This window comes from Sinocyclocheilus rhinocerous, unplaced genomic scaffold (genome assembly GCF_001515625.1).
Source record: "Sinocyclocheilus rhinocerous isolate Xijiao unplaced genomic scaffold, SAMN03320098_v1.1 scaffold402, whole genome shotgun sequence".
NCBI classification, from domain to species: Eukaryota; Metazoa; Chordata; class Actinopteri; order Cypriniformes; family Cyprinidae; genus Sinocyclocheilus; species Sinocyclocheilus rhinocerous.
The window spans coordinates 835,699-855,625 of NW_015626336.1; the positions used below are offsets into that span (position 1 = coordinate 835,699).

The 19,927-nt window shown below is 35.6% G+C and overlaps 1 protein-coding gene across 1 annotated transcript in view; it reads left to right on the forward strand.

Moving 5' to 3' along the window:
- The window catches only part of LOC107711343 (disintegrin and metalloproteinase domain-containing protein 12-like), a 116,677-nt gene that overhangs the window by 92,116 nt on the left and 4,634 nt on the right, over nt 1-19,927 (forward strand). Inside the window, exons 10-16 of the mRNA XM_016516332.1 lie at nt 2,198-2,367; nt 2,617-2,701; nt 5,679-5,827; nt 15,991-16,168; nt 16,958-17,047; nt 17,600-17,795; nt 17,900-18,008. Of these exons, the coding sequence (XP_016371818.1) occupies nt 2,198-2,367; nt 2,617-2,701; nt 5,679-5,827; nt 15,991-16,168; nt 16,958-17,047; nt 17,600-17,795; nt 17,900-18,008 (977 nt within the window). The remainder of the gene's footprint in view (nt 1-2,197; nt 2,368-2,616; nt 2,702-5,678; nt 5,828-15,990; nt 16,169-16,957; nt 17,048-17,599; nt 17,796-17,899; nt 18,009-19,927) is intronic.

Below are 19,927 nucleotides of genomic sequence, written 5' to 3' on the forward strand. Positions count from 1 at the left end.
TTCAATTAACAATTTTTTTCAATTATTATTATTTATTTTTTTTATTATTTTAAATAATTGTAATAGTGCTTAAATAACTGTATGGCCCTGGACCAGCTGAGTTTCACCAAATTAAATCATTGTAACTCCATTCATTGGCGTGAGACTTCCATAGCTGCGTCAGTGCAAGGTCATGACCCCTTGACCCTGAGTTTAAGAAAGACAAGAGGTCAAAGGTCAAAGCAGATTAGAGGGTCATTGTTTGTTTGGACAGGAAATGAAGACGGCCAGCTGTGATCACTTGACCTCTTTACTGACTGTTTGTAATGTGAATTAAGAAACACATTGTTTACAGTATAATTCTTTCTACCTTTCAAATATCCCGTCCTGTGGTGCTTTATGGACAAGAACAAAACTTTGTTAAAGAAAGAGTTAGAAATAGTGCATTTCTTCTTGACTTGCTAATTTTACTGCAATCAAGCTTCCATCCTGATTTTTGTCTCTCCTGCAACAATCACAGCAATCATGGGTGACACATTTCCAGTCTGTGCTTTTATTTTGTAAAACTGACAGTCTGAACTTCAAACACTGCTGGTCGTGTTTGGCTCAAAATCTGTGTGCCGCTGCCCGTGGAAAATGAATTACCTCATGTGACATTTACCACAGCAGGCCAGTGAACGGCACATTTGGCTGCAGTTTAAAGACTTTTTTTTGTCCTTCGTTGCATTTCAGTATCAGAAACAGGGGAAAGACGTGGAGAAAGTGAAACAGAGACTTGCTGAAATAGCAAACTACGTGGACAAGGTAAACTTGGAAAGCATGTCAACATGCTTAATGAATGAATGAATAATTAATACTTGCAGAAAACACATAATTTGGAAGGAAAATTCTTACGTTAACTTGAAATGTTCTTATTTAGTCATTCTTATCTGCATTTTAGCATTCAAAAAACAAGCAAGAAAATTATACGTAGTAGGTACATATTTGTGCAACAACATTCATGTATATATTCAGTATAAAATAAAATAAGTGCAATAGATATATACAGGGGCACATTAATGCACGGGCTTCAAGGGGCTGAAGCCCAGGGGCCTACACTGGAAAGGGGGCCCACTGGCTGCAGGGAAATTATATTTTTTGAATAATTATTTATAATAATTATCTGTATAATGCCCGTAATAACGCAGTCTTTACTTTATGTAACGGCTATATAATTCTGCTGTTCCACAAGCGCCACCTTGTGGCAAAGAGTGAATTTGCAGATTTGCTTATATTCACATTTTACGCAGAACAGTGTTGTGAATGTTAACTGGCATATTAACAAGACAAAAAACGAAATTTGACAAATAATTGTTAGGAAGATAAAAAAAAAAAAAAGGTTTTCTGGGGTCAGGGGGCCTACTGTAATGCTGTAGCCCAGGGGCCTTTGGTTATCTTAAGGCGCCCCTGGATATATATATATGCATATATTTCTATATATGTGTCATATGTAATAATTATATAAAATCTGAATATATAAATGTAAATCGGATTACATAGTTGTAAGTTTGAATATATAGATACAAATCAAATGTATAATTGTAAATTGTGAATATATAAAAGTAAATCTAAATATATAGTTGTAAGTCTGAAAATATAGAAGTAAATCAGAATATACAGTTATACATCTGAATGTATACATGTAAATTGTATGTAGTTATAATTCTGAAGATATAAATGTAAATTGGCATATATATACAGTAGATAAACGTTTGAATATATAGATTCAAAACTGAATACATAAATGTAAATCATGAATATATGTATAGAAATAAATATGAAAATATAGTTACAAGTTTGAATATATTAATGTAAATTGTGAATAGTTATAACTGACTATAGGCCTATAATTGTAAATCGGAATGTGTTTATAAATCTTTAGAGTTATAATTCTAAAAAATATAAGTGTAAATTGGAATATTATAAATAGAATATTTATAAATCCTGAATATATATATTGCAAATCTGAATATATATTATCTACATCTTAATATAATGTATTTAGTCAATTTCTATGTTTTTTAGACAATTTCTAGCATGTCTTAACTGGATGTGATGCAATAATTTGGCAAAAATGAAATTACACATAGATACATATTTGTGAAAATTGTGTATCTAAAGTGAGTTTTTGTCAGGTTTTACCTCTGCTTTGCTGAAAGCAAGCGCTGCCGTGTTTCAGTTTTACAGATCGCTGAATATCCGTGTGGCTCTGGTGGGGCTGGAGGTGTGGAGTGACGGAGACAAATGCTCCATCACACAGGATCCGTTCACATCGCTCCACGAGTTCCTGGACTGGAGAAAAGTCAAGCTGCTCCCGCAGAGACCCCACGATAACGCTCAGCTCATCAGGTTCGACTGCTAAACACATTTACTGCTCGGGGCCGGCAGGTAGAAAACACAGCATGAGCTTTACCACCAGAATCAATGCACTTCTTCTTCCAGGAAGAATTGCTTTACTATTTATTATTTTGAAACGTTGAAAAATGCATGAGGTTTTATTCACATATTTGTATTTAAAACACTTTGTTTCTATTGAAACTTTACACAGCCTGCTGTAGAAGAACGTGTGTCACATGACTTCCTGTTTTCTCTCTTCAGTGGCGTTTACTTCCAGGGCACCACCATCGGCATGGCTCCCATTATGAGCATGTGCACTGCGGAACAGTCAGGGGGCATCGTCATGGTGAGTGACATCTGTCAATCATTCCTGATTACATGGAGGTTTATTGATATTTTTGAGCATTTCAAATTTTGGATGTTTTATATTCATTTATTTTATTTTTTTTGGTCTTTTTTAACAGTATGTTGTCTGAGTTGATTCATTTGAAACCAAATAATCTTTTTTTGTGCAATGTTTTGATTTAAATGTGCATATATATATATATATATTAAGTGAAAAATAACTGTAAAATACTTATATATTTAATATAAATAAATGTTATATATAAAAACAAATATATATTATTATATTATTATTATATATATATATATACGTTTACTTTACACATCATATCTCTATTATATGTATGTTTAGTCCCATTGCAAGTATGATTTAGTTCTTGAATCCAGAGTTCACCTGAGGTTGTTGTGGTTGCTAACTTTTAGATGATCATCTGCTCTTTTACTGTGTCAAATGAGGACAGTAACTCTGTCCTCTAACCTAACCTAACCTAACCTCTAACTGTCCCCTAACCTAACCTAACCCTAAACTAACCCTAACCCTAACTTCTAGAGACGCTTCCCTTAAATCAACCCAACACACTGATCACACAGCAGCACTCCACAATAACATCCTGCTGAGACACTAAATCAGAGCAGAGCGTCTGTGGTCGAGGGAAAGCGCTGTATGTGTTCCTGCTCAGCAAGTATGTTGAAGATAGTTAAACTCTTGTCGTATTTATAGCCGGCTACCTGACTAATAACACCTCCGGTTTAATAGCACAGACAATTCAAACTATTGCTTTCATTCTGCTTGCATGATGTGTTTCATGTGTAAAATTGACCATCTCGATATTTGTGTTTTGATTGAGGGTCCCATTATATGAAGCTTCTCCATTATAGATCATTATGGTCATATGTGGTTTCTACCAAAATATTTTGTCTTTATCAGTCAAAACAGCAGACATGCATGTTTTCTTCATTGACTCATTCATCGGATGTGTTGTATTTCCTTTGGCCGCCTCTTGAATGTCGGACATTTGTTTTTGCTGTTTGACTGAGTGGAGCTGCCACCATAAAAGCCACAGTATTTCACCGAAACATGGCACGATCTCATGACATCTAGTTTTGTCCTCATTTGACCAGTTCCCACTAAACCAAACTAAAGCTTCCTGAAAATGCATTGAGATACACATGGCATCAGCAGATTATATGATTGTGTTCAGCTCCCCGGACGGTCAGAATTCTCCAATCTCACATCCACTAGAAATAAAACTCACTAAATGACATTAAAAGAGATTAAATGGAGCGCAGATGGAGACTTTTGCTCGAGTCTCCTGCTTCTCTGATTTTTATGATCCAAAAAAAAACAGCAATCTTAAATTTGTGTCCTCTAGAGTGAGAAAATTGCAACTTTTGCCACATTGCGTTCAGACATAAGCATCTTTTAACCAATGAGGCTTTTGGAAATCCAATTAGCTGTTTTCCTGCTTGATTTCAGACTGATCTGGTTGTTTTAACACTCCTGTCCCTCAAACGCTCCTCTAGTGCGGAAAGCAAATTGCATCATGCATATTTAAATTAAGTCGTTCTTTTCCTGACAAACGTGCATCCTTTCTATGCAAATGAGGCTCATTATAGAATGTGCTGGATTCATAAGCATCAGCATTTTTGCCTGACACAGTTATAAATGCCCAAAGCTGGCAGGAGAGTTGTGTATAGATATGTGATCATGCCAACAATAATTGTAAAGATTTTTTGATTAAACATGTACCTTATAGGAAATATAAACTATGGTTCAAAAGTTTGAGGTCGGTCAATTTTAAAAATATTTTTAAAAGAAGACTCTTTTGCTCACCGAGGCTGCATTTATTTGATCAAAAACACAGTAAAAGCATTTCTGTGTTTTGTTTTAATATATAAAAAAGGTCATTTATTTCTGTGATCAAAGCTGAATTTTCAGTATCATTACTCATTCAGTGTCACATGATCTTCAGAAATCATTCTAATATGCTGATTTGCTGCTCAAGAAACATTTCTGATTATGATCAATGTTGAAAACAGTTGTGCTGCTTCATACACTGAAAGAAATGTAGAAACAATTTTCGCTCAGAAATAGCTTGTAAATTTCACCCCCCAAAAAAATTATAAAGCATTTGAAAGTAACACATAGAATTCAACATGAAATTCTGATGACTGAAACAGTATTTTCTTCTCAAATTAATCCATTAATCTGTTTTATTATAAAAAAATGAATCCTGATTTTATTCAAGATTTTTGATGAATAGAAAGATCAAACGAGTAGCATTTATTTGAAATAGAAGTCTTTTGAAACATTATAAAAGTCTTTACTGTCACTTTTGATCATTTTAATGCACCCTTGATGAATAAAATCATTCATTTCTAACTGACCCTAAACTTTTTAAATCATTTTGTTCCAGTGTTTGGTTTCTGAGTCTCTTTAGTTCTGAAAGAGCACCTTCTGAGCAATAAAACTTTCCTCTGCACATTCACGCTCATAATCACTCAGAACTGAACTGGATCTGGCGGTTTTCCCTCCTTTTAATTTGGTTTTCACGTGTTTGGCAGACACGTCCTCACCAAAGCGACTGTAATTGTGTCTGTCCTGCCTCATCAGCACACACCCTTCCCCAAACAAAGCCTGCAGAACGGTCTGCGATTACAGCAGCGGACCTCCAGATATGCTGCTCTGATGGATTTGTGGAAAAGTCATTATAAAGGCCGTTAGCGTCTGCTCATTACGGGTCTCATGTGAAAGCGTTTTCTGAGAGAAAAACAAACATGCAGGAGGAGAGATGTGGGGATAAATGTAATCTGGGGAGGGAAGGTGGAACAGGATAACGCCTCTCGGGTCTCTGGGGTCGCGGAGGAAGAAATTGCTCTTGTTTGTTTTAAATTGGAATTGATTGCTTATTTGAATTCACCAAGCATTTATTTGTATTGTGTTTGACTGATGGTTTCTCGCTCTCTTGGTCTTCTAGGATCACTCTGATAACCCTCTCGGCGCTGCGGTTACTTTGGCCCATGAGCTCGGACACAACTTCGGCATGAACCACGACACGCCGGAGCGCGGCTGCGGCTGCAGAGCCACTGTGGACCGCGGCGGGTGTATCATGACCCCCTCCACTGGGTGAGAAAACTGCACTGGGATCCTTAAAATTGATGTGTGTAATTGTTTTTATGTTCAAATATTCCTTTATCGGTTTAATGTGCTATAATAAGGACATTCACAATTTCACAACGAGGCTCTGTGATGCTTTCAGAACTTTAATTATGGTTCTGGTCGGTGGGGCTACCTGTTTTTTCGGACTAATGACAGACATGTTTGGAAAACATTATTTTTGCATTAATGTATATGGTGTGGTGATTAAAAAAAAAAAAAAAGATAATTGTCCGCAAATTCATTTTCCAAACCAATTAATCTCTGTATGGTCGCTAATATTAATGTATTTTTAAATGTTATATAGTTTAAATATTAATAATTTTTAACGTTTTTTAAACTAATCTAAAAGAGGTGTGAGGTTTCATAAGAAGCCAATTATAAAATATATAATTAATATATAATACAGTATATATAAAAATGTTTTTTTCTTAAAGGAACGGTTTACCTAAAAATGTAAATTCTGTCATTTTCTCACCCTAATTTTGTACCAAATCTGTATGACTGTTTTTCCTCAGCAAAACTCAAAAGAAGATATTGTGAAAAAATTTATGTTTTTATTAAAGTAATTGACCAAAGAAGAACAAACAGCCCACAGTAAAAGTTCTGTGTAAAATCCAGTCAAACCCATCAGCTGACTTTGTCAGTGTGAATCAGTTTCTTATTCCGTTTTACCCAGAATTTCCGGCCTGCTCAGCACATGACGGCTCTGTCTGTTTGTTAGCGGTTCGCTCTGTTTCTGCCTCATTACTCCATAATGAGCTCCATTTGGTCATCTGCACAACAGCACACTTTAACACCCCACCCAGCGGGACAGCATTAGCCTTTAGCCTTTAGACACACTCTCATTAGCATGCTTCCTGGTTCATGACGTCTGCATCGCGCAAACCAGCTGAGAGTCGTTTCATAAACACATCAGAGCTTGTGAAACTCGTTGCTTATTTATTCTGTCATCTGTTAGACGGGACGACCGGTTTTATGGTCAGATGTTCTGAGAGCTGTGATGAAGAAACAACTCTACACACATGAATTAAACACATTCGTACTAAACATGGAGACAATTTTAGCACATACTGATTACATTCGTTAAACAATAATGGTTTGATTAAACTCTTTTTAGGAATAAACTCACTTATTTAGCAGCACATATTTACTCATCAGAAAGTGATTGTGTATTTCTGAGAATGTTATTGTTTTATGGATCAGGGATATTAAAGTTAATTGAAACAAACTTAAACACACACATACACATATAAACTCTTTATTGTTATTTCATTTATCATTTTAATTGTTTAAATTGCTGTATTAAAATAACTAAAACTAAAACTGAAGTTAAAAATGTATGAAACCATTATAGGCATAAAAAACAAACAACAAGACTACTAAAACTGTAACTAAATGTAAAATCAAAATAGAAAATAAAATATTATCAAATAGTAATGAAATAAATTAAAATATAATTAGAATTATATTAATGTTTAAATAAATAATATTTTTAAAGTGAGTTTTATACCTTTTATACCTAAAGTGAGGTTTATATATTTTTAATGAGGAAATAATAATGTACTGTAATAGTAATATTATTAATAATTAATAATACTGTAATAGTAGTTGTCTTGTGTGATTCCAGGCAAGTAAATCACACATTTGCAGGCCATGTTAGATTTTCTCACGAGGCAGATGGTTGCGCACCGGCCAACTCAATCCCAGCATCCTCTAGTCTAGTGTGTATCAGTTCATCCGCACCAGTGTTTTAGCTGGATGGCAGCCATGAAAAACCCGTAACGCGACGCTCCATCATGTGCTCATAAAGAGGTGTCATGAAGGACCGGGCGAAAAAAACAGATCTGATCCAGAGAGACAGAAAATAAGAAACATATTTGTCATGTATTTGTACAAATGAGAATCTGGAATCAGACAATTAAGACGGATATTTCTTCCATTACAGCGCATTAGTCTGCGTCTCCTCTAACAGAGCTTTCATAGATCAAAGCGTCAATGAATTTAACATCACAGCAGGTGCTCGTTTACGAGCTTCACATCTATGTAATTGCATTAATTAAGACGTAAGTGGTGAAAATCCCTCAGAGGTTTGAAGTAGGCTTGCCGCGATAGATGGTGCTGATGGTGATACCGTTGTTAAGCCGCAACACCGGTTACGTCACTTGCCCACCGACCCCCACCGTCATTTTGATTTTTTTGTAGTAATAAAAATCATTTAGTGAACGCGGCTGCTCAATGCAGCGTGCCGAACGACAGTCGCATCACATTTCTTATTTATTTGGTTATATATTATACATTATTTTGTATACATACAATATACATATTGTTGCATTCAAGCAATTGACGCCGAATTGCCGCTAATTCGAAAGTGAATGTAAAATGCGCACGGCGCTTTTAAGCTATTTAAAAGCGAATGAAAGCGAAGGAAAGCGAGGAAAATAGGGAAAATTCAAACGAACTAAAAAAGTACATTTCAGTTTGTGGTTAGAAACAAAAACAATTTTAAATCAGAAGGTCAGGGACCAAAGACAATATGAGACATAATCAAAACGTACAAAATACAATGAAAGTCAATGGGGTCAAATGTTGTCTTGAAAATATCGTCTTTAATGTTCATGCATGTTCAGAACAACATGAGGAAGAGTAAATGAACAGAACTCAACATTTTTAAATGAACTATCCATTTAAATATTACATAAATACTGATGTAGAACTCTGTAGGCGACTCTCTCCATTGAGCACACAGCTGCTGCGGCTCCTAACGCTGCTATATTTGTTCCTGTGCTTCTGTAGAGCGTTTGGAAGCTCCTCATTCCCTCGTAGAGAACAAACCGCACTCACAGCGAGATCTCTGAGCCCATGGCAGCTTCTCCATTATGTGGGGCTCCTGTTGAGCCCAGTCCAGAGGAGGTGTTTGAGAGATTAGACACACTCGAGTCGCTGTGGCTTATCGCTGAGCGCTGATCACTGGGTTGGCATCAGGAGGCAGGAGGAAGCATCTGCTTATCTCTCACCCTCCCGCAGGCTCATGCCACCCTGGCACTGGCCATTGTGGGTACAGTTGGTCCAGTGAGCGTGAGGGCCGATGCGAGCCAGATTTCCGTGCTCGCGTTTGCCCCGTGGACTCAGTGCGCTTGCCAGGAACAAAGCGAACATCACAGTATTCGGTGACTCTGATGCATATTAATGGCCACAGCAAAGCCAACTGGATTCTGAAACAAACGCTGGTACATGCTGAAAAGAGAAGCTGTAGCTCTGAGGATGTAGGAGGAATACGCTGCCCAGGTCTTTACTTGATGGTTGGCAAAGTTTGAGTTTCAAAACTGAATTTATTGAACACTTGTCACACGTTCAGTTTAAAGAGATGACAGTGCTGCCATCGTTTTGCCATTGCAAACCTTTATGGAATGTCATACATACAGGTTATGTAGATGGAAAGAAACATGGTTGTGGCAGTGAGTTTTACATGCTTTTTTCTCCAGAAATGTAACAATCTACTGATATTTTGCTGGTTTTCAACCCAGTTTGAATTACCATGCTGATCTGCACTAGTTTAGCGCTGGTTTTCAGCTGGTCTGCCTTGTAAACCAGCTCAGCCGTGCTGTTTAGTAGCCAAATGTGATAGAGATGAGTTCATGTTTTTGATAATGATGTTTTATCGAGAGGATCGATCATAAAATAATATAATAATAATATAATACATATTTGGCATAAAATTTTAAACAAAAGAATATATATGGCATATATATATATATATATATATAGAGATAGATAGATAGATAGATAACTGCATGAATTTTTAGTTTATATATATATAGAATTTTATGCACACACACATATACTTAGCACACTCATAAATATACATATTTAGCAGGATAATTCTTGCAGTTTAAAACTATGAAAAGGAAAACAAATGTATAATATTTTCAATTTTAATTTATTTGTATTTATATTTTATTATTTATATTTTATTAATTGGCATAAAACTGCATGAATTTTCAGTTAAACACACACACACATATTTTTCAATATTTCAAATATCAAATACTGTATTTCATAGCATTATTTGTGTATCAGCGATGTTGGCTTTCATATTAATTGGTATTGGATCAAAAAGAAAGAGTACAATAAGTTGTATCATCACTTCTAATATTTAGCTAGTAAATGTAGACCAGAATGGTATACAGTACCTGTTAAAGTGGTCATATGATGTTGCTAAAAAGAGCATTATTTTGTGTATTTGGTGTAATGAAATGTGTTTATGCGGTTTAAAGTTTAAAAAACACATTATTTTCCACATACTGTACATTATTGTTTCTCCTCTATGCCCCGCCTTTTTGAAACGCGTCGATTTTTACAAAGCTCATCGGTCTGAAAAGCGAGGTGTGCTCTGATTGGCCAGCTATCCAGTGCTTAAATCGCATCATATGACCCCTTTAAGGTTATAAATCAAGAAAGCCGTATTGAGAAGCCTGTGACCAAAATGCTAAATATGTTGGAAAATGTACATAGATGGGATCTATGTAATGTTAATTTGTACAAACAAATGCAACAACCAAATTTGAAACATTTCATATAGTCATGGCTGATGTTGGAAATCCAGACCAGAACCAGGCAACCTGGATGGATTCCCGCGGTTCCTATCGCCATGCGATGTGTTTGACAGCACTGACAGATGTTTCTAACTGCATGACATCTCACAGCAGAGACGCACCACACACATCACAATCACATCAGAGCCAATCAAACCCGTCTGTGCCAAACAATTTCAATAATTCAAGAGCTATTACAGAATACAAACTCATCACAATCACACAGGACTCGAGTAATCTTCAACCTCGAGAAAGAAAATCGAGCTACAACAGGCGGGTTATGAGTTTCCGTCTGAAGAACATGCATTAAAGTTTCCAGTCTGTGCTTCATCTTTAGCAGTTAAGCATGTTGTATGTATTTAAAGAAGTAATATTCAACAGCAGTGCAGTCTGAAGATGAGCTCTGGCTCTCTTCCTGTTCGTGCAGAAGCACTGAGGCATGCTGAGGATGCAGTCAGTCTTTTTTTATTTAAGGAAGTCTCTTATGCTCCAAAGGATGCATTTATTTGATCAAAAATACAGAAAAAATGGTAATGTTGCAAAATATTATTATGATTCAAAATAACTGTCTTCTAGTGTAATATATTTAAAAAAGCAATTTATTTCTGTGATCAAAGCTGAATTTTCAGCATCACTACTCCAGTCTTCAGTGTCACATGATCTTCAGAAATCATGCTAATATGCTGATTTGCTGCTCATCAAACATATATTGTTATTATCAAAGTTGTGCTGCTTAATATTTTTTGTGGAAAATGTGACACATTTCTACTGATTTTTTGATGAAAAAAAATGCATTTATTTGATTTTATAAACAATGTAAAAAAAAAAAAAACATTCTGTGTCTTTTGATAAATTTAATGCACCCATGCTGAATACAAGTATTACTTTTTGAAAATAAACAAATAAAGGTTTTATTGGCCCCAAACTTGGCAATTAATGAATGGCATTTATTGACTGATTGATTGTATTGTATAGAGTATTTGTGTGTATACATATTTAGGGTCTGATTATTTTGCAATAATGCCCATATAGTCTGTGTAAATATCTTGTATAAATACAGTATTTTTTATTAATTTGCATCACTTGCAGTGCTTCATTGTAATTCATTTCCATTTTTCATGGGTTTGAACTTTATTCAAATTTAAAAGAAAATTCATCTTTATAGTGATATTTTACGACATGGCGGCGGAAACAACAAAACTACATCGAGAATAAAAGTTACGTCTTCTTTCTTTGCGTGAACATTTGGGCGGCGTTATGTAAATCTTCCCACATAGTGAGGTAGATATGTGGGGGCGTGTTAGAACGAGCCGTTTTAGGTAGGCGTGGTTAACTCTTAACTTTTATAAAGAATATCTCTTTGGATTTGAGACTTTAGTCTTTGCAACTTTACAGATCTTCTTTATGCACCAAGAGCTTGTAACAGTCCAAAGAGAAAGGAAAAATTGAAATCGCATCATATGACCCCTTTAAGGTTATAAATCAAGAAAGCCGTATTGAGAAGCCTGTGACCAAAATGCTAAATATGTTGGAAAATGTACATAGATGGGATCTATGTAATGTTAATTTGTACAAACAAATGCAACAACCAAATTTGAAACATTTCATATAGTCATGGTTGATGTTGGAAATCCAGACCAGAACCAGGCAACCTGGATGGATTCCCGCGGTTCCTATCGCCATGCGATGTGTTTGACAGCACTGACAGATGTTTCTAACTGCATGACATCTCACAGCAGAGACGCACCACACACATCACAATCACATCAGAGCCAATCAAACCCGTCTGTGCCAAACAATTTCAATAATTCAAGAGCTATTACAGAATACAAACTCATCACAATCACACAGGACTCGAGTAATCTTCAACCTCGAGAAAGAAAATCGAGCTACAACAGGCGGGTTATGAGTTTCCGTCTGAAGAACATGCATTAAAGTTTCCAGTCTGTGCTTCATCTTTAGCAGTTAAGCATGTTGTATGTATTTAAAGAAGTAATATTCAACAGCAGTGCAGTCTGAAGATGAGCTCTGGCTCTCTTCCTGTTCGTGCAGAAGCACTGAGGCATGCTGAGGATGCAGTCAGTCTTTTTTTATTTAAGGAAGTCTCTTATGCTCCAAAGGATGCATTTATTTGATCAAAAATACAGAAAAAATGGTAATGTTGCAAAATATTATTATGATTCAAAATAACTGTCTTCTACTGTAATATATTTAAAAAAGCAATTTATTCCTGTGATCAAAGCTGTATTTTCAGCATCATTACTCCAGTCTTCAGTGTCACATGATCTTCAGAAATCATGCTAATATGCTGATTTGCTGCTCATCAAACATATATTGTTATTATCAAAGTTGTGCTGCTTAATATTTTTTGTGGAAAATGTGACACATTTCTACTGATTTTTTGATGAAAAAAAATGCATTTATTTGATTTTATAAACAATGTAAAAAAAAAAAAAACATTCTGTGTCTTTTGATAAATTTAATGCACCCATGCTGAATACAAGTATTACTTTTTGAAAATAAACAAATAAAGGTTTTATTGGCCCCAAACTTGGCAATTAATGAATGGCATTTATTGACTGATTGATTGTATTGTATAGAGTATTTGTGTGTATACATATTTAGGGTCTGATTATTTTGCAATAATGCCCATATAGTCTGTGTAAATATCTTGTATAAATACAGTATTTTTTATTAATTTGCATCACTTGCAGTGCTTCATTGTAATTCATTTCCATTTTTCATGGGTTTGAACTTTATTCAAATTTAAAAGAAAATTCATCTTTATAGTGATATTTGGCATAACATGCAGTACAAATAGTTAAAGGGGTCATATGATGCTTTTTTAAAGATCATTATTTGGTGTATTTGGTGTAACAGAATATGTTGACATGCTTTAATGTTCAAAAAACACATTATTTTTCAAATACTATACATTATTGTAGGTCCTCTATGCCCCTTATCTATGCACAATCAGCTTGTAACACTCCAAAGAGAAAGGAAAACTTGAAATCGCATCATATGACCCCTTTAAATATTCTTAGATTAAGTAATGTAACGCTGTAAGAACGTCTTTGAGCATCTGTGTGTTTAATACTCAACCTCCAGATCTACAGCATGTGCTGTAACTCAACCAATCATACTGATTTAATTCATCAGGATGTTTAGTGATGTAGCATTCAGTGTGTTAATGAAACCGGCTGACTGTAATGATTCACACCTGCATCGAGTCCTGCAATCACCATCCCTAAATCCTCCTAAAATCCCTCCCTGATCACAGATGGTCTTCACCATCATGAGCTCATCAGCCAGTCTCATAATATGCACCATATGCTTCTCTCTGGGAGCTCGATCGAGTCGCTGTCAGTCACAAACGAGGGCTGTAATTTCTCTGGCTGTTGGGTTGTTTGTAAACTCGGGATTTCGTCATGTAGACGCTGCAGTGAAAAATTTTGTTACGCTCCACAGGGGAGCAGTGATATTCAGAGTGGATTTGTGGGCCACTTTTACTGTGTGAGTGTGTGTGTGTGTGTGTGTTTGCAGTGAAATCATCTCCACCATGCGTGGAAGTGTTTCTATGTCTTGTGGGAAACAGAAAACTAAAGTACTTAAGAACTAGAGTTTTACAATTTCTGAAGAAAATAAGATGTTCTGTGCATTTAAAACTCAATACTAGGGTGTTGTGGGCCGTTGCCAAGGTCTTGGTTGGTGGTTGCTATGTGATTTTTTAGAATGTTTGTGGGTGGTTGCTGTGGCATTCTGAGTGGGTTAGGGTTGCTATGTTGTGAGTCGTTAGTAGGGAGTTGCTATCGTGTTTTTAGAATGTTTGTGGGATATTTGTGGGTGGTTGCTAGGCAGTTGCTTTATGGTTGTTATTGCATTCTGGGTTGTTTTTAAAGGGTTAGTTCACCCAAAAATGAAAATTCTGTCATTTATCACGGTGATTAATTTTTATAATCCTTGTAATAGACTTAGTATGGAAGTGTTAGAAAGTATCTTGAGAATAGGTCATCAAGAAGTGATATGGTGTGGGGATTTTAATGCGCACAGTACTCTTTGGGGAAGTGATTCATATTCCAGGATATATAAAATAGATAATGGTACTCCACAAGAAAGTGTGTGCAGTCCAGTATTGTTTAATATCATGACAAATGATGTGTTCCAAACTGTTAAAATAGATATAGGAAGATCTCTCTATGCTGACAATGGAGCGATATGGAAAAGGGGTCGTAATGTATCTCATGTGACAAGAGTTATACAATCAGCGGTTAATGAAGTGGAAAAATGGGCTAACAAATGGAGTTTTCGACTATCGGTGACTAAAACTCAACTAGTCTGTTTTGCGAAGAGGAATCATATCCCTGAAATAAAAGTGAAGTTATATGGACAAGTACTTGAACAAGTTAAAGATATAAGATATCTAGGAATATGGATGGATTCCAGGTTGACCTTTAAGATACATATTCAGAAGTTGGTAGATAAGTGCAAAAAAAGTAATAATATACTACGATGTTTAACAGGAATAGAATGGGGAGCTAGTAGGAAATCTTTACTAAGAATATATAGTGCACTGATTAGGTCAGCAATTGATTATGGATGCATAATTTATGGATCTGCTTCTAAATCCTTGATTAAAAAAGTAGAAACTGTTCAGGCACAATCTTTAAGAATATGTAGTGGAGCTTTCAGATCTTCTCCAATATCAGCCATACAAGTGGAGGTGGGAGAAATGCCTATAAGTTTACGAAAATTGAAATTAACTATGAATTATTGGATAAATGTAAAAGGGCATTCAGAATTACATCCAGTAAAGGACATATTGAAGGATTGCTGGGAATATGGGAAAAATAAAATCAAAAGTTTTGGTTGCACAGCAATTAGAGATGCTACGATTTTGGGTATTACAGAAATCTCAGTTAGTCCCTCTGTTGTAATATCGAATATTCCTCCTTGGTTGCTTCCTATGCCTCAAGTAGATTTTCATCTACAATATATGATTAAGAATGAGAAAACGTTATCTAAGGAGGTTGTTGTTCAACAATATCTAGATCAAAATTACTCTTCAATGCTCCATATCTTCACAGATGGTTCTAAAGATCCTACATCAGGAAAGTCAGCTGCAGCTGTATATATCCAAAGATTACATATGCACCAAGAGCTTGTAACACTCCAAAGAGAAAGGAAAAATTGAAATCGTATCATATGACCCCTTTAAGAAACTGAGAAACATAGGAGTAATTCATTTCACTATATCAAATTTTTAAGTTGTGCCTCAGGACAGACAAGTAATATGAGAGAAATTCTTAGTTATCTGAAGATAACAGGATTAGAAAGTAGAATTTACATTTCATAATAATACTACCGGTTGGTTGGTTTATTTATTTTTTCCCTCTTTCCCGTTAATGCTTCACACTCCAGTCCAGTTTGTGGCGGTAATACACCATAAGTTGGCTTGTCAACCGCCATAAAATCGTACAAGAGTGAACGGTCAGTTTTCTTAAAAATCATCACCGAGGTAATATTTCTGCTTTCTTTCAGGTATCCTTTCCCTACGGTCTTCAGTACGTGCAGTAAGAAGGATCTTGCGGCGAGTATGGAGAAAGGTGTGGGCATGTGTTTGTTCAACATGCCGGAGGTGAAGGTGCTCTACGGAGGCCAGAAATGTGGAAACGGATACGTCGAGGAGGGAGAGCAGTGCGATTGCGGAGATGTGGAGGTACGTCGGAGCTCATGTGTATGTTTTGTTTTCGAAAACGTATTTCATCCAGACATTTACATGTTTCCCTTAAGCGCCGCATATGTGCCACAATTTTCACACTCTCCAGTGAGTCGTGCATCATTAGCAGCCACTCCTCCAAATCTGAAATAAACAGTGTTTTCTGTGACCACGCTGTGAGAAGAAGCACGAGAATGAGATGCATCTGTCACGCTGGACCAGGAGATTTTGCGAGGGCCGCAGAGAAAAGCTTTTGTTTGTGTCTGAGCACTTCAGGTGTTTCCTGAGGGTTTAAATCTGTTCATTGATGTCTTTGTTGAAATGTTGCTGGCAGTGCAGAATGCATAGCAAAAATGTACAATGTTTGTGTCTGTGCATCCCTCAACAATGCTCATGTTCAATTTATGAATTTCCACAGAGCCAGCAGTCAGAGAAAAGCATCTGGGAAATTATTTAGACACGATTCTTACACATATGCAAATGTACTTGAGTCACATCTCAATTAGAAAAAAAAAACGTATTTAGGAAGTCTCTTCTGCTCACCAAGGCTGCATTTATTTGAACAAAAATACAGTAAAAACTGTAAAAATGTGAAATATTATTGCAATTGAAAATTATTGTTTTCCATTTGAATAAATTCTAAAATGTAATTTATTTCTGTGATCAAAGCTGAATTTTCAGTGTCACATGATACTTCAGAAATTATTCTAATATGCTGATTTGCTGCTCAAGAAACATTTCTGCTATTATCAATGTTAAAAACCGCTATATGAATATGTGCCTCTGTAGGAGTGTCTGAATCCCTGCTGTAATGCCAGTACATGCACACTGAAGGACGAAGCCGTATGTGCGCATGGACAGTGTTGTGAAGACTGTCAGGTAACTTTTGACGTTCATCATAATTTATTTTATTTGTTGCTGTCTTTTATATCTTGTTAATTTCATGTACTTAAAATAAAATTGTGCAGCAAAATAAATGTATTTTATGCATTTAATTATGCACTTTATACATTTATTTAGAAATATTTATTAAATGTCAAGTTATTTTACAATAAAATGTTACTTAATACAATGTCAAATATGATAAAATATTAAATAAAATATTACCATATTATATTCATACGAAATATTTACTTAAGTCACTGTTCTCATTGTGCTTTATTTGTCAATGCATCTTTTTCACATTTATATGTTTTTGATTTTAAAAATAATAATGTCAACAAAAGTAGGCTATTAAACCACCTAAATAACCAAACAAATATTGCATATTACTCTAAAACAATCAAATTTATTTATTCTTTAGAATAACATGCACTGATGAATCAATTATAATAAAACCAGGAACATTAATAAATTAAGATAAACGTAAACTGTTATTTTGTATTGGCTGAAAGGACTTTATTAAGTAATTGTCATGTGTTTGTTGTGTAGTTGAAGCCTGCAGGGACCCGGTGCCGTGAGTCCAGTAACTCCTGTGATCTGCCGGAGTTTTGCACAGGTGCCGATCCTCAATGTCCCGCTAATGTCTACCTGCACGACGGACACACCTGTCAGGGTGTGGATGGACACTGTTACAACGGCATCTGCCAGACACACGAGCAGCAGTGCATCACACTGTGGGGACAGGGTGAGTACAGCGCCACCCGCAGGCCTGGAGGAACCGCTACTGCAGCCGTCTGTACTTCATCTGTGTGTTCAGTATATGTGAAGAACATTGTGTGTGTTTAACAGGTGCAAAACCAGCTCCAGGAATCTGTTTCGAAAGAGTCAACTCGGCGGGAGATCCGTATGGAAACTGTGGAAAAGATTCAAAGGGATCATTTGCCAAATGTGAAGCACGGTAAGAGAAAATTCTTAACTTAAATTTTTGAAGCAGCATTGCATCAATGGCAAACACAATTATATAGAAATAAATAAATTAAATGTTTTTTTTTTTTTTATAGGGCAGCTTTTCACATTTGTATTGGGACATTATAAATTCAAACAATTTATTCACAATTATTATTTTTGTTGGGCAAACCAATGGTTTCATTTTTTATTTTTTTTGTATGGTACACAGGGCTGCACGATTATGATAAAAATCATAATTGTTGATTATTGCCTTGAAATTGTAATTGCGATTATTAATTACGATTATCACAATTTACATTGAATGATGTTTATTCCATTGTTTGATGCAACTGCATGCCATATTTTTATATGAAAATAAACGAGCTGAAAACACTCTAACTGAAAAACTTTTATTGCTTTTCTATAGTATTAAGCCTCAAATGTCAACTATACATCGGATTGGTTTCTTCTTTAAATTATAAAAAAAGTAAAAAATATAAATGGTATTATAGTGTTATACTAAAACTAAAGTTAAAACAATGGAAAAAACCTTAAGATAACTAATCTAATTTAATTAAGATAATTTAAAAAAAGCATCTTAACCACACAGAATAACATAAGTGGACTTTGAACGATTAATTGCAGCTTTGAATGATTACGCAATTGTGGCATCCATAATTGTAATCGCGATTAGAAATTTGATTAATTGTGCAGCCCTAATGGTACGTTTTATAGTTTTTTTTTTTATTGTTTTATAATTCTTTGGATTTAGCTCCATTGTGACAACTTCCACCACACAAACAAATGATGCGATAATTAAATGTTCTATAGCTTTGTTGAGTCTTTAAGGTGTGTGTAAGAGAAATTAACTTTCAAAAATAAACTTTAAGAAATATTCATTGGCGTGAAGAGTGTGACAACTAGCTTTCTTTCATATAGTGGGGTGTGGAGGTGGCATCATCAGGTGCATGTTTTTATATTCCAGCAGATGATTGTTGATTTGCTGCAAAATAAATGATTGTTTATTACAGATTTTTGGAAAAATTTTGCTTTTAGTGAGTGCACTTGAGGACGACAGAAAATCAAAAGTGCCTTCTGAGGTCTTCTAAGGTGTGTTTATTTAGGTCTTTGAGTGTTTTTCTTTTAAAATTACATTTTAGATTTAAATAAAATTTTAAATGAATTTCTCTCATCAGTTTCTTCCCATCCTGTTCTTTATTGACTGACTGTCTCACACACACACACACACACACACACAGAGAGAGAGAGAGAGACGAATCCACTGCAAACAGCCAAACAAATAACAACACAAGTCTTTACAAGAAAGAGAACAGAAGCCTATTGAAAATGACAGAGTAATTTGCATATGCAGGTAACACCTGTCATATATTTAGTTTTGATTGAGCTCAGATTGGCTGCTTTATTAAGTGCTTCACGGATCATATCCTCGATGTAGTAATTACTTTAATGACTGAAGTGGACAGACGGAGAGAGAAACGGTTTCGGCCGCTTAATGACTCTTTATTTTGGCCAAAGGGACTCGAGCCACGTTCTGTCTGTCTGTCTCTTTCTTTCTTTTTTGGATGCAACTGCGTGAGAAACTGCCCTGTGAATGCAGTAATTGGTCTTTGGTGGAGAGGATGCCTCATTATTTCTCTGTGTTTTGGCTGCATTGGAATCAAAGATGTATGTCCCATTACCACGATCCTCGGCAGAGGAAACACACTTCAGCGCTGTGAAAACACTGCAGATGTGTCAGTCTGGGAAACTCTGATTCATAACACATGGGATCTGTTAGCGCCTGGAAACATTGAGCTACATTTTAGATAAGTTCACAACCCCAAAATAAGTTACAGGTCTGTTTGGACAGCAGGGAAAAAACAAGGCTAAATGTAAAAAATGCAAAGCATATATATATATATATATATA